Raw genomic sequence first — 12,810 nt, 5'->3', positions numbered from 1 at the left:
TGGGAGACTTGGGTGGAGTTCCAGGCTCCTGGCTTCAGCCTGGCCCAGCCCTGGCTGTTGTGGCCATTTAGGGAGTGAATCAGCAGATGGAAGATTCATAGCTCCTCTCTCTCTCTCTCTCTCTCTCTTTCCCTCCCTCCTTCCCTCTCTCTCTGAAAAAAAGTTACAAGAGGCGATCACAGAGCTGGGAGGGGTCTGAGTGAGATTCTAGGGTCCAGGAGGCTCCTGGGTGGATGGGACGTCTCGGCTGAGGCTTCAAGCGTAAGAGTGAGCCACGCTCCCAGTGGGGAGAAGAGTGTTCCAGGCAGGGGCTGAGCATCAGAGGGTAGCAGGCAAGGCTCTGGTGTGGCGAGCAGGTGGGGGAGGGAGGGGCCATCAGGCCCGTATACGCTACGGGAAGAGGCTGAGACGTATCCACAGGCAAAAAGGCATGGTGAGGGCAAAGCAGGAGGCCATCACGTGGTCTCCGTGAGGGTCCAGGAAGCCCTTGGGAGACACTGTGAGCACCCAGGTTGGAGCAGACTCCTCGGGAGAGGATAGGGCTGGTGGCGGAGGTGGAAATAAACTGTGGAGGTGAGAAGGAGGACGGAGACAGGACCTGGGCTCCTGGCAGAGGAAAGAACCGGAAGGCAGCAGGCTGCAGGTGCCCCCAGGAGACAAGTTCTCCTTGGATCTCTGAGTGTTGCGGGAGATCTCCAATCTGGGGCTCCTGAGGGACCCACGCCACAGGGGGCGCTGGGCAGAGGAAGCAGCCTGGAGCAGGGACTGCCGGGTTCCTGGACCCAGCGCTCGGGAACGCCACTCTTCCCGGCATCCTCCACAACCTTGCCCCGCGACGTTGGGGGGGGGACTTTCCCCAGGGCCCTTAGCTGGAAGACGCAGGGGTTCGAGGGGGCTCACGCAGGAGCTGGGGTGCTTGGAGCAGACATTTGAGGAGGATGGTGGCCTGGGAGCCGCGGGGCTTGCGCCCTCCTCCCAGGTTCACTGCAGGCCCCGGCTCTGCAGGCTGCTGACGCGGACGGAGGGGGCGTCTGCCCAGGCCGTGGTGGTGGAGCCCGCGTCCTTTCTGAGTTTCTGAAATCTGTTTTTCAAAAGTCTGAGCACGTGCCCACGGCGCGGATGGAAACTTTATAATTCTACTTTGAGAAATGTAAAAATATGAAAGAGCCAAGATACCATCAAATGCTGGAAGGTATCCCAAAGTGGCGACTGTGAACATTTTGCCGTATTTTCTCCAGGTCTTTCCGTCACTGAAAAACCTGTTTCTAAGCTGGAGATCAAGCACTTGAGCGCAGCCGCCTCCCCCCCCCCCCCCCCCCGCCACCTCAGGGTCCCTGCCCTCCCCTCCCCTGTCCTCCCCTCCCCGCGGGAATCAGTGTCTCCGCCTGGTGCCCTCTTTTCTTTTCTGTGTTTTTCCTGCTCCGTGCTCACCGGTCTGCAGGTCCTTGGGTCGACAGGTGTGTATTTTTCCATCTGATTTGGAAAGTTTTTCCCGTTATTCCCTCCCGTGTTTTCTCCCTGTAATCTCTGTCATCGCCTTTGCTGTGTTGGGCGGCTTGATGTCCCCGAGGCTCTGCTCAGTTTGCCTTGCAGCCTTTTTCCCTCCCTGTTTCCTCTGTGTGTTTCTGTTTCTTTAAGTCCACACAACCACACACCTTTTTTTTTCTCCCTGTCGTATCTTATCAGCTCTTAGCCTGTCTAGGAGTTTTTGGTCATGTCTACTTTCTGGTTCAAACGTACCCATGTCAAATCATTTTTCTCTTTTTGTAAAGGTTATTTATTTATTTATTTATTTGAAAGGCAGAATCACACACACATACTCACAGAGCAAGATCTTCTACCTGCTGGTTCACTCCCCCAAATGACCACAATGGCCAGAGCTGCGCTGATCTGAAGTCAGGAGCCAGGAGCTGCCTGTGGGTCTCCCACGTGGGTGCAGAGGCCCAAGCACTTGGGCCATCTTCTGCTGCTTTCCCAGGCCATAGCAGAGAGCTGGATCAGAAGTGGAGCAGTTGGGACTCGAACTGGCACCCATATGGGCTGCCGGCACTGCAGGCAGCAGCTTTACCTGCTGTGCCACAGCACTGGCCCCTTGAATGTTTTCTATTTCTCTAGTGAGAGTCTTTATTTCCTTATTAAGTTCATTTTCCTTGAAATCCTTGAATGCATTTGTAATACCAATTTTTAAGTCATTGCTGGTCTGCCATATGTCTCCGTTCTAAATCTGCTATCAGCTGGTTTTTCTTACTGCTGGTAGACCATATTTTTTCTACGTTAATTTTTTTTTAAAGATTCATTTATTTATTTTGTTTTGAAAGTCAGAAGAAGAGACAGAGATCTTCCAGCCCCTGGTTCACTGCCCAAATGGCCACAATGACTAGGGCTGGGCCAGGCCAAAGCCAGGAGCCGGGAACTCCATCTGGGTCTCCCACATGGGTGGCAGTGGCCCAAGAACTTGGGCCATCTTCCGATGCTTTAGCAGAGTGGCCGGGGCTTGGACCAATACTCACGTGGGGTGCCAGCATTGCAAACACCTAAGCCACAGTGCCATAATGCCAGCCCTAGTCTAGTCATTTTTACTGTATGCTAGATATTACACATTCTGTTGTTTAGTGTATTTTGTTGTCTTCCCTAACAGACTACTAAGTTTTGTTCTAAGGCAGTTAATGTACTTGCAGACCAGCTTGACGTTTTTAAGGTTCGTTGGGATGAGTCTAAGGTGGCCTTTACTGGAGGGCTAGGTTAGATCTACTCATAAGGGAGGCTCTCCTGGAATCTGTACTGAGTGCTGAGGGTTCAACAAGAACTGAAGATGCTCCACTCTGGCTATTGAGAGGGCACACATTCATCCAATTCTCTGTCACTCCTAGTATTTTTCAGCCCACAATCTCCAAGAGTTCTTTTTTCTGAAAGTTAGCTTTGCCTCTGCCTCAGCAAGTCTTGCTCTGCACATGTACAGCTTAGGACTCAACCAAAGTCCATTTAAACAAAAAAGGTGTGTTTGAAAGGCAGAGTTAGAGGAATAGAGATAGAAATGGGTGGGGGGGACTTCCATCTACTAGTTCACTCCCCAAATGGCCACAATGGCCAGGGCAGGGGCAGGCTGAAGCCAGGAGCCTGGAACTCCATCCAGGTCTCCCATGTGAGTGGCAAGAGCTCAGGCACTTGGGCCGTCTTCTGCTTTCCTGGGTGCATTAGCAGGGAGCTGGTCAGAAGTGGAGCAGCCAGGACTTGAACCAGTGCTCTCATAGGACGCTGGGTCACAGGTGGCAGCTTTAACCCACTGTGCCACAACGCTGCCCCCCCACCCCAGCCCATTTTTTGGGCTCCTTCTCTACATGACTTAGCTTTCTCCAGCACCCTGCTGTGCACATGTCTGAGTGAGGGGGCCTCGTAGCCCCTGCACCACGAACCTTCCCTCCACAGTCCAGAAAGCCAGGGTGATGGTGGTGATGGTGATGGTCCCTCTCTCAGGGACCACAGCTTTGTGGATTTTATTCAGTTTTTAAGAAGTGGATGGCAGGAGGAACAGTCTGGTACCAGTTACTCTGTCTTGGCCAGCCACAGAAATATCATTCTTTTGTGTGTTTTCACACGTTCCAAAAACAATACATAGAAATATTTTCCGTGGCTTTTAGAATTCTGCTTGAGTGACGTTGCGTTGCTCCTGTCCTTCCATTATCTCCCTTTTACGCTCAGCGTATTTTTCAAGATAAATCCACACTGCTACATTCCCTCACCAGACATCTGAGTGGCTCTGAGCGCCTGTGACGTGCCGGGCACTGCCCTAGGCACCGTGTCCAATTGCAACAGATCTGCTCGCGGGCTGAGAGCTGACTGGGAGGTCGCGAGCAGACCGTGTCCGGTAGCAGGAAGCAGCGGGTGGAAGGCGAGCGAGGCGGGGCGTTGGCCCCAGATCTTTAAGGAGGGGCAGGGTTTGAGCAGGCTCTGTCCTCTTTGAGGCTGCGCCCCAAGTCGATGTCTCTGGAAGAGAATTCCAGGGAGAGGGGCTGAGTGTGCAGAAAGACCATTTGAAGCTTTTAAGCAAGGATATGATGTGATCTCATTTATTTTTTAAAGATTTATTTGAAAGGCAGAGTTGCAGAGAGAGAGAGAGAGAGAGAGAGATCTTCCATCCACTGGTTCATTCCCCAAATGGCCACAATGGCCCGGGGCTGAGCCAGGCTGAAACGAGGAGCCTAGAACTCTATCCGGGTCTTCCACGTGGGTGCAGGGGCCCAGGCACTTGGGCCATCTTCTTCTGCTTTCCCAAGCGCATTAGCAGGGAGCAGGATCACCAGGACTCGAACCAGCACTCCAGTGTGGGATGCTGGTGTTGCTGGCAGTGGCTTAACCCGCCACACCCCGTGCCGGCCCCTCACCTAGGTTGCAGGAAGCTTGTTGTGGTTCGTGTGTAGAGGACGCCTGCTGGGACTGGCGGGAGGCAGCTGCAGTAGCCCGGGTGGGGGATGGCCAGACACTGGGCCAGGGACTTGCAGCGGACATGGGAGAAGCTGTCTTTTGTGGAACGCGGGTTCAAGGCAAAGCCAGCAGAATTTACTGACAGGGAGAGTCTGAAAGAGAGAAAGATCAAGACTGACACCCAAGTTTTTGACCCACGGAAGAGGAGAAATGGAGTGCTACCAGCTGAGGTGGGGCAGCTTTGGGGGACCCAGGACTGATGTGGCTTTGGCTGTGCTCACCATGTGACGGCTGGGGAATACCTGAGGGTGCCGATGCGCGTAGGGTGCGGGCGAGGGGTGGGGGTGGAGGTAGTATTGGAGCATCATCGACATAGAAATGGTTTTGAAAGCTGTGTGCTGAGATCCTGGAGGGGGAGAGGTGCTCAGAGCGCCAAGCCTTGGGAATTCTGAAACCTAACTGTGTGGCCTTCTTCCTAAGGGAGCCGGCAGAGGACACGGCCAAGACGCGACCATGGAGGTAGGCGGGGACCCAGGCAGGGACTGTGGCGGCCCGGGGCTGGGGAAGAGGTCTTGGAAGAAAGGGAAGGGATGCCCAATGCTGCTCCGAGCTCTGAGTGGGGGCTTGCAGGTGGCACGGGTGAGGGAGGGGCAGAGCTGTCGCTGTCTAGCGTCCATCGCGGCAGTAGACAAGATCCGGGCCACTCCGGGCCGCCGTTGGGGTCACTATCTGCAGTGAACGCTCCTGCTCTGTCGCCCGTTTGAGCACGTGTGGGCAGGTTTCTCTCTGGGCCCGATCTAGGGCCAGGTCACTGGTTCACTGAGAAAGGTAAGCCCAGATGGGCGCCGTGCCTGTCCCTTCTGAGTTCAGAACGCCCCGTCGCGTCCCTCACCTAGGCTCGGTCCCATACTCTTAAGATTCTGCCGGCCTCAGGAGTGACGCGATGGGTGATGGGTACTTCAGCCCCCGCTTGCCTGGGTCCTGCTGAGCTTCCGCATCTCTGCCTGTTCATATTCAGTGCCCAGTTTCCCATGGAGTTTTTCTTTTCCGTGTATAAGATTGCTTTGCATATATTCTAGATAGAAGTTTTTGTCTGTTAACTACATCGTAAACATCTACTCCCAGTCACCGGTGTGCGGTCACTGTGCAGGGTTGTGTGTGTGTGAGCGCATGTTACGTAAAAGCTATTATTAATTTCTATGCACTCAGATCTGTTTTGTACCTTGTATGTTGCTTAAGCAGTCCTCCCCCCATCCTAGGGTCAGGATTCTACCTGTATTTTCTTCTATGTCTTTAAAAGATTTTTAAAAATCTGCTTTTACACATTAATGGATGGGAAATGGATTGTGCGGTGGGGTGGGGGGAGGCAGGGATCAGGTTGTCTCCTCTGTTGGAGAAGCCGGATGGCCTGGCCCGCCCCAGCCTTCTCCCGTTGGTCACAGCAGCCGCCAGTGCCCCTCCGCCTTCCCACAGGGGCCCGGGGCCGTCAGGGTCCTCGCTTCCTGTTCACCCCAACATCTTGCCTACTCTCAAACCCAGGAGGTTTGTTATCTTACTGTTTGATGTATTCGGCATCCGGGGGAGTGAGTTGGGCAAAGCTGGACTGTTTGCTCTTGCCTTGAGGTCAGCTCTCTTTCAACGACCATCCGTGTATTTAAAGTAGCAGTGGCTGAACCTTGGAAAAAGTTCGTTTGCCACTCACCTGTCAGGCGGGCCTGCAGTGCACGGTGGGAGTCTCGGGACGTCCCTGTGGAACTCTGGGTACTTTTACTTTTGTCTTTCCCCTCCCTCTGCCCCGCTCACTCTCACCTCCGGCTTTCAGGAGTGATGGGTGGCTCTTCCGGTACCTGCCCACGGGTCTGTCGTGGGTGTTTGTGACTGGGCCGCAGGACAGATTCTCTTGGTTACTGCCAACCAGACCACAGAGACGGGCCTGGTGGGGCTGGGGTTTCCTGTTGCCTCACCGACACAGAGACTCTGGCTGCCAAAAATAAAAGCACGAGAAACCACCGTGACCTCACGGCCTCTGCTCGCCCGGTGCTCCGAGCGCCCAGGGGCCGTCCTCACTGCCGCCGCCCTGCCCGGTCTGGGCCCCCCACTCCCCAGGGTGCGAGGACTGCCCACCTGACGCGCTCGCCCCCTGTCGCCACCCCTCCAGGCCGTCAGCCGCAGGGCCAAGGTGGGCCCTGGCGAGAGGATGAGCAAGTTCCTGAGACACTTCACCGTGGTGGGAGACGACTACCACAGCTGGAACGTCAACTACAAGAAGTGGGAGAACGAGGAGGAGGAAGAGGAGGAGGAGGAGCAGCCGCCTGCTGCACAGGCTTCCTGCGAGGAGGGTGGAGCTGCGGACCCCGAGGCCGCCCCCGCCCCTGCGCCCCGGCCCCCTCCCGACTTCAGGAGCTCCCTGAGGAAGCTCTTTAGCTCGCACAGGTTTCAGGTAGGTGGGGCAGAGGCCTGAGATGCCCCGGGCGGGGTGGGGGTGGCAGTCACGAGGCCGGCCAGGGTGGGCACCCGGCCTCGTTCGTTCCACTGGTGTTGTGGACCACGCACCTGCCACGTGCCATGGGCACAGCCCGTGTCATCAGGGGAAGTGATCACAAGCAGAAGTGAGGGAAGGGCCCGTCGAGGGCTCAGGGGACAGACAGGACATCCATCCGTGCAGTGCAGGACGGTTCAGCCTGGCCCCTCGCTCCCCCACGGCTGAGCCTTGAAGACGGGCTGCACAGCGAAGCCAGGCACGATCCTGGTTCTGGGCATGCAGTGCCCGGGCCACACGAAGCCAGGCAGACACAGGGAGACTGGAGAATGCCACGGGCGACAGGAGGGAGGCGTGGGAAGGGAGTGCTTCCTGGGTGCAGGGTTTCCACAAGGGGAACGTTCTGGAACTCGGCGTCGGTGATGACTGCACAACCCTGTGCAGGCACTCGCTGCCCATGACCTTTATGCCAGCTTTCGGGTGGCGAAGCTGGGAACTTTTTATGCTGCGCACACAGTAGATTAAAGGTGAACACTGGAGGCAGAGAAACATCACTGCAGGACCCAGCAGGTCCCCAGCCCGGGGGGCTCACAACACCTGCCCGGCCTCTCCCCACTGCAGACCCCTGGCGCAGCCGTGGGCAGAACAGGAAAGGTGGGCACGGCCTTGAAAGGAGAGCAGAGGCGCCGACCTCTCCACGTGGGTCAGCGCCTGGCCTGCCGCTCAGACCTGAGCATCCCTCTCTGGGGTGGCCGAGCCGGGGTCTGGTCTGGGGGCGCCCAGTGACATCAGGGAGGGACACAGCCCTGGGTTGGTTCAGTTCCCAAAGAAGGCGCCCCCCCAGCCCTGAAGCCGGATCGGGCCCCTCCCGAAGCTGAGGCGCAGCCCTCGCCTCTCCCATTGCTGACTTTGTCGTAGGGTAAAATAGAAAACAACATGTATTTTGGTCTCTCTCTTTTTTTTTTCCATTCTCTTGTGGCTTAAAGAAACAAAGCCAGCCGCCACCCCAGCTGCCCTCGGCTCGGCTCATTTCCCCACGGCTCGATGGCAAAGGAAACGTGGTGTTAAGTCATGGGGTTGAAGTCCCAAGCCCTCAATTTCAGGAACAAAAGGAAGCAGCTGGTCTCCTGCAGCTGCCAGGAGAACCCAGGCCACCCCTCTGGGCTGCCCGGGCCTCCGGGGCACCTCGGGCCAGGACAGGCCCCCAGAGACACCCCTACTGGGTGAAAAACTGACTTGGAAAACAAGGCCCTTATTCTGTCATGTGCTGTCACTTATTAAGCACCTACTGTGTACAGTGGCACTCCCTGCGGAGGATCGATCTAATGACAGGAGGAGCCCTCTGCTGGGGTGGGGGACCTGGTGGAGGCCCGGCAGTCGGAGGAGGTGACGTCCCCTGACGCCCGAGGGAGCCCTGTGGACAGAGGAGGAGCGTCCCCTGCAGGGGGGCCTCACTTGCCGGGGGCGGGCAGAGTGGGACCTGCAGCAGTGGTGGGATGGAGAAAGGGGTGAGAGGAGGGGGCCGCGGGGGCCGTCGAGGGTCCCAGGCCGGGTGTGAAGGGGGTGATGTGATCAGAGTGGGGTCAGGGTGGACTCAGGAGCTGCTCGAGAATCAGCATGCAGGCAGGTTCTGGAGCCCTTTCCCTGGGGGGTGAAGTGGCCCAGGCGACTCGCTGGGTAGCGGGCTGCTGTCCCTCCTCACCCAGATTGCACAGCCGAGTCGGCAGAGCAGGTGCAGCAGGCACCGAGCCCGTCCTGAGCTTTCAGTCTTGTGCATGCTTCGCACGCGTGTGGGCCCCCGTCGTCACCAGGGTTAGGAAACAGGACCCCGGAACGTGAGTTACCACGAGGCCCGGCAGCGTCAGGGGACACGGCCGAGGTCGGCCTCGCGGCTCTGCCTGGCACTGCCCTGGGAGCATTCTGTCTGCCAGGAAGGTTGGGAACTGCCGGCTTCTCCGGGCCGTGTGGTGTCCTTGTGACGCGGCTCCCCTCAGACCTGGGTCATAGAGGCCATGGTGGGTTCACGGTCTTGAGTCTCTTCCTCTCGTGTCTGATACTTTAAACTCCGGTGAGAGTCTCCTAGCGTAGAATTCAGCATTTTGGAGCGACGATGGCATTTATTCAGCGGAGGGTTGTAGGATGGCGAGTGTACTACCTCATTCCAGAATACCACATACCTGCCCGGAGGAGACCCCATGCCTCCCTACCCTGAGCCCCGGGCAGCCATCACCTGCCTGTTCTGGACACAGCTAACAGTGCGTGTGTGCGGCCCTGGGGCCTGGCTTCTCGGCCTTAGCACGATGTTTTCTGGGCTCACACACGGGGCAGCAGGTGTCAACGCCTCTCCTTTTGGGTGGCTGAATAGTGGGTCTTGTTCTTAGTATCTCTGTGCCTTGGTTTTGAACCACGTGAGCTCTGAGCTCTCTTGGCTCAGGCAGAAGCAACGATAAGAAGCAAAGCCAGCAAGGGTCTGAGTCCTTATCCGGCTACTGAACGGACTTGCTCATCACGTGCTCTGCTGCTTCAACACAGCAGGTGCCGCAGGCTGTGCCGGGCTCCCCGGGCCTCACAGCCCTTCCCTGGCAGAGCCCTGAACATGCACCTGCCCACAGTAGCAGCGGCCAGGCCCTGGGGATGCCACCCGGTGGCCTGGGATCTCGAAGGCAGGGAGGTCACACGAGGTGCTTTGGGGCTCCTCCCATTGCTGCCACTTCCAGCTCCACCATGAGTCCCCGAATGCTGTCGCTGCCCCCTCGCCAGCATCCCCCACCACGGTCCCCGCCAGCCGCCCCACAAGGGCCACCGGAGAGACCACCCACCTGCTGCCCAGCCTCCCAAAGCCATGACTGTGCCTCCTCCACCTCTTCTCCGCTGTCCAGGGTGCACGTGAGAGGGCAGAGCAGCTCCCAGCCTGGCCGAGGCGGCCTTGCGTGGGGCGGGCAGCGCCATAACCCGGCAGCCGCTGGCCCAGGGGAGCCTCGGGACTCGGATCTCCGAGGCTGGCATGTCCAGAGATTTCGGGAGTGTGCATTCTGTGCACGCCCAGACAGCAGCCATGCCCAGGAGGGAACAAGGAGAGGCTTCCTGTACTCTGTGCCGCCTGGCAAGTGGTGCTTCCGTTGGAGACGTGGTATTGGATACATAGGGAACAAGAAACCTGCGGTGACCAAGGGCCAACACGCGAGCCGGGCAGGCAGAGGCCAGCGGGAGGGCGGTGGCACACCCCCAGGGGTCTCCTCCCGGGTGTTTCCAGACCAGTGCTTAGCGACACAGAGGCCTCAGGCCTTGTCCCCCTCCCGGCCTCGGCCCGCAGGTCATCGTCATCTGCCTGGTCGTCCTGGACGCATTGCTGGTGCTGGCCGAGCTCATCCTGGACCTGAAGATCATCCAGCCCGACAAGAACAACTACGCCGCCAGGGTAAGCTCCCGGCGGCCCTCGCGCTTCCCCTACCGAAACGGGGGGGGGGGGGGGGGGGGCGGTGTGACCGGGCGTGTCGGAGGGCAAAGCGCCTCCCTTTCCAAACTCTGGGGAAGCTTCCCCTCCAGTGGGAAAGCTTACGCTGCCTGATCCGTGGGAGCTTCCAGCGACGCTAACCGCCGGGCTGCAGCTTGCCACCGCTTCCAGAGCCACTGCCTCCATGCCCTTGGGCTTCCTGGGGCGAGCGAGCCGTGTCTCCTGCTGTCTTTGGTGGAGGGGCTGTGGTCCCGCTTGTTTATCCAGCAGATGGGTCCTGGTGGAGCCCACCCAGACCTGTGCCCAAGGGGCGGTGGATGCACCTGTCTCAACCATCTCCCGCTCTGTCCTTCTGTAAAAATAGTGGAGCTGGCGCCGGTGCTGTGGTGCAGGGGGTTAAGCCACTGCCTGCGGTACCTTATATGGGCACAGGCTCGAGTCCCGGCTGCTCCACTTCTGTTCCAGCTCCCTGCTATGGCCTGGGAAAGCAGCTGAAGATGGGCCAAGTGCTTGCGCTCCTGCACCCCGATGGAGACCTAGAAGCAGCTCCTGGCTTCAGCCTGGCCCAGCCCTGGTCATTGGCGGCCACCTGGGGAGTGAACCAGCAGATGGAAGATCTGTCTCTCCTCCTCCTCTCTGTAACTCTGCCTTTCAAGTAAATAAATACCTCTTTAAAAAGGAACAGTGATGGAGCTGACCACAAATCTCCTTTCCAAGTGGTAAAAAGGGCAGGGGGAACCATGAAGCCCCCTCGCCCTGCATGCCTCCCCAGAGGCAGCCCCAGCACCCGCCTTCTCTGTCAGCCCCACCCTGGGCCGAGGTGACCGTCTCCCCCCTCCTTTTAACGGAAGCAGTCCCGTGCCTGTGGGGCTGCAGCTGTTAAGAAGGGCACATGTGCACCTCGGCCTGTTCGCTGCTTTGCTCTGTCCACACCCACATCCATTTTCTGTGACAGTCCCACTGCTCTTCAGCCCTGAGGACTCCAGCCTGGGGACAGGTCTTTGTCCCACAGAACGGTGATGGTAAAGGAGCAGTCACTCCAGAATAGCGAAGACGTGCTTTGACTCAAGTTCCCTCAGCTATCCTGGAGCTGTCCAGACTCCAATCTTCTACTTGGTTATATCGTGAGATTTTTTAATGTAGAATCCTCTTACTTCTTTTTTTAATTTGTTCTCATGACACTATTTATTTAAAAGGTAGAACTACAGAGAGAGATCTCCCATCTGCTGGTTTACTTCCCAAATGGCCACAATGGCCAGGCCAAAGCCAGAGCCTGGAACTCCATCTGGGTCTCCCACATGGGTGCAGGGGCCCAAGTACCTGGGCCGTCTTCCGCTGCCTTCCCAGGCGCATCGGCAGGGAACTGGATTGGAAGAACAGCCAGGACTCAAACCAGCGCTCACATGGGATGCTGGCATGGCAGGCAGCGGCTGAACCTGCTGTGCCACAGTGCTGGGCTAACTTCAGAGGTCCTTGAATCTGTCCTTATCCCCTGGACATCAGAGGTGAGGCCAGACTGATGGGCTGGTTTTACGTTTTTAAACTTTATATTTGAAAGGCTGAGTGTGAGAGATCTTCCATCTCCTGGTTCACACCTCAGATGGCTGCAACAGCCAGGCTGGAACCAGGAACTCCACCGGGTCCCTGACATTGGCAGCAGGGACCCAAGTATCACTGCCTTCCCAGGCACACGGGCAGGATCTGCATTGCAAGCGGAGTAGCTGGGACTTGAACCAGCGCCCCTGTGGGATGTGGCCATCCCAGGCAGTGACTGAACTCGTTGTGCCACAGCGCTGGCCCAGGGCTACTCCTGGCATGGGATGCCAGGGTCCTGCTCCGTGGCCGCTTGCCGCACTGTCCAGGCAGCGTTCCCTCAGCAGTTACAAATAACCGGCCTAACACTCGGCTGCCGTGCCAGCGGCCTCGTCCCCAGCTGGCACCACCGATAATCCTTGTCTGAGCGAGTGAGTGCACCGGGGGGACTAAATGGTGGCCTTCAGATGCTGTCTTTCCTCTGCCTTCAGTAATTTGTGTTCTTTAATAGTTTTCTGCTTCTCCCGTGTGTGTGTGTGTGTGGGTGTGCTGGGCCTCGTTCCGGACTTGTGGATTGGTTTCAGGGAACTATAATCATTCTAAGTCATTTTCAAATTGTCCCAAATTTGGTCACTGTGAGCCTCTTCAACCAAACTGGTACTGTTTTTAAAAAAAAAAAAAAAAAAAAAATTTATCTGAAAGGAAGACAGAGCTGTCTCCTGTGCTGGCTCACTCCTCAGATGCCCACAGCAGCCAGGGCTGGGCTAGAAGAAGACAGGTGCCCAGCCTCCGTCCAGGTCTCCTGCCTGAGAGCAGATTCCCAGGTACGGGAGACACTCCCTGCTGCCCCCCGGGGTGCGTGTGAGCAGGAAGCTAGGATGCGGAGTGGAGCTGGGACTCGAACCCAGGCACTCCAGTGCGG

General features: G+C 57.6%; 1 protein-coding gene across 10 annotated transcripts in view; it reads left to right on the top strand.

The window, feature by feature from the left end:
• HVCN1 (hydrogen voltage gated channel 1) overlaps nt 1–12,810 on the top strand; it is a 37,356-nt gene that overhangs the window by 20,503 nt on the left and 4,043 nt on the right. For 8 of the 10 annotated variants that reach the window (XM_062181898.1, XM_062181895.1, XM_062181893.1 and 5 more), the window contains 3 exons: nt 4,903–4,941; nt 6,581–6,862; nt 10,215–10,319. In XM_062181898.1, the coding sequence (XP_062037882.1) occupies nt 4,936–4,941; nt 6,581–6,862; nt 10,215–10,319 (393 nt within the window). In that variant the 5' untranslated portion in view covers nt 4,903–4,935. The remainder of the gene's footprint in view (nt 1–4,902; nt 4,942–6,580; nt 6,863–10,214; nt 10,320–12,810) is intronic. The other 2 variants (XM_062181897.1, XM_062181896.1) reach the window with 1 other exon arrangement.

Source organism: Lepus europaeus, chromosome 23 (assembly GCF_033115175.1).
Source record: "Lepus europaeus isolate LE1 chromosome 23, mLepTim1.pri, whole genome shotgun sequence".
NCBI lineage: Eukaryota > Metazoa > Chordata > Mammalia > Lagomorpha > Leporidae > Lepus > Lepus europaeus.
The sequence above is the reverse complement of the archived record's forward strand: the minus strand, read 5'-3'. Positions and strand labels throughout refer to the sequence as shown.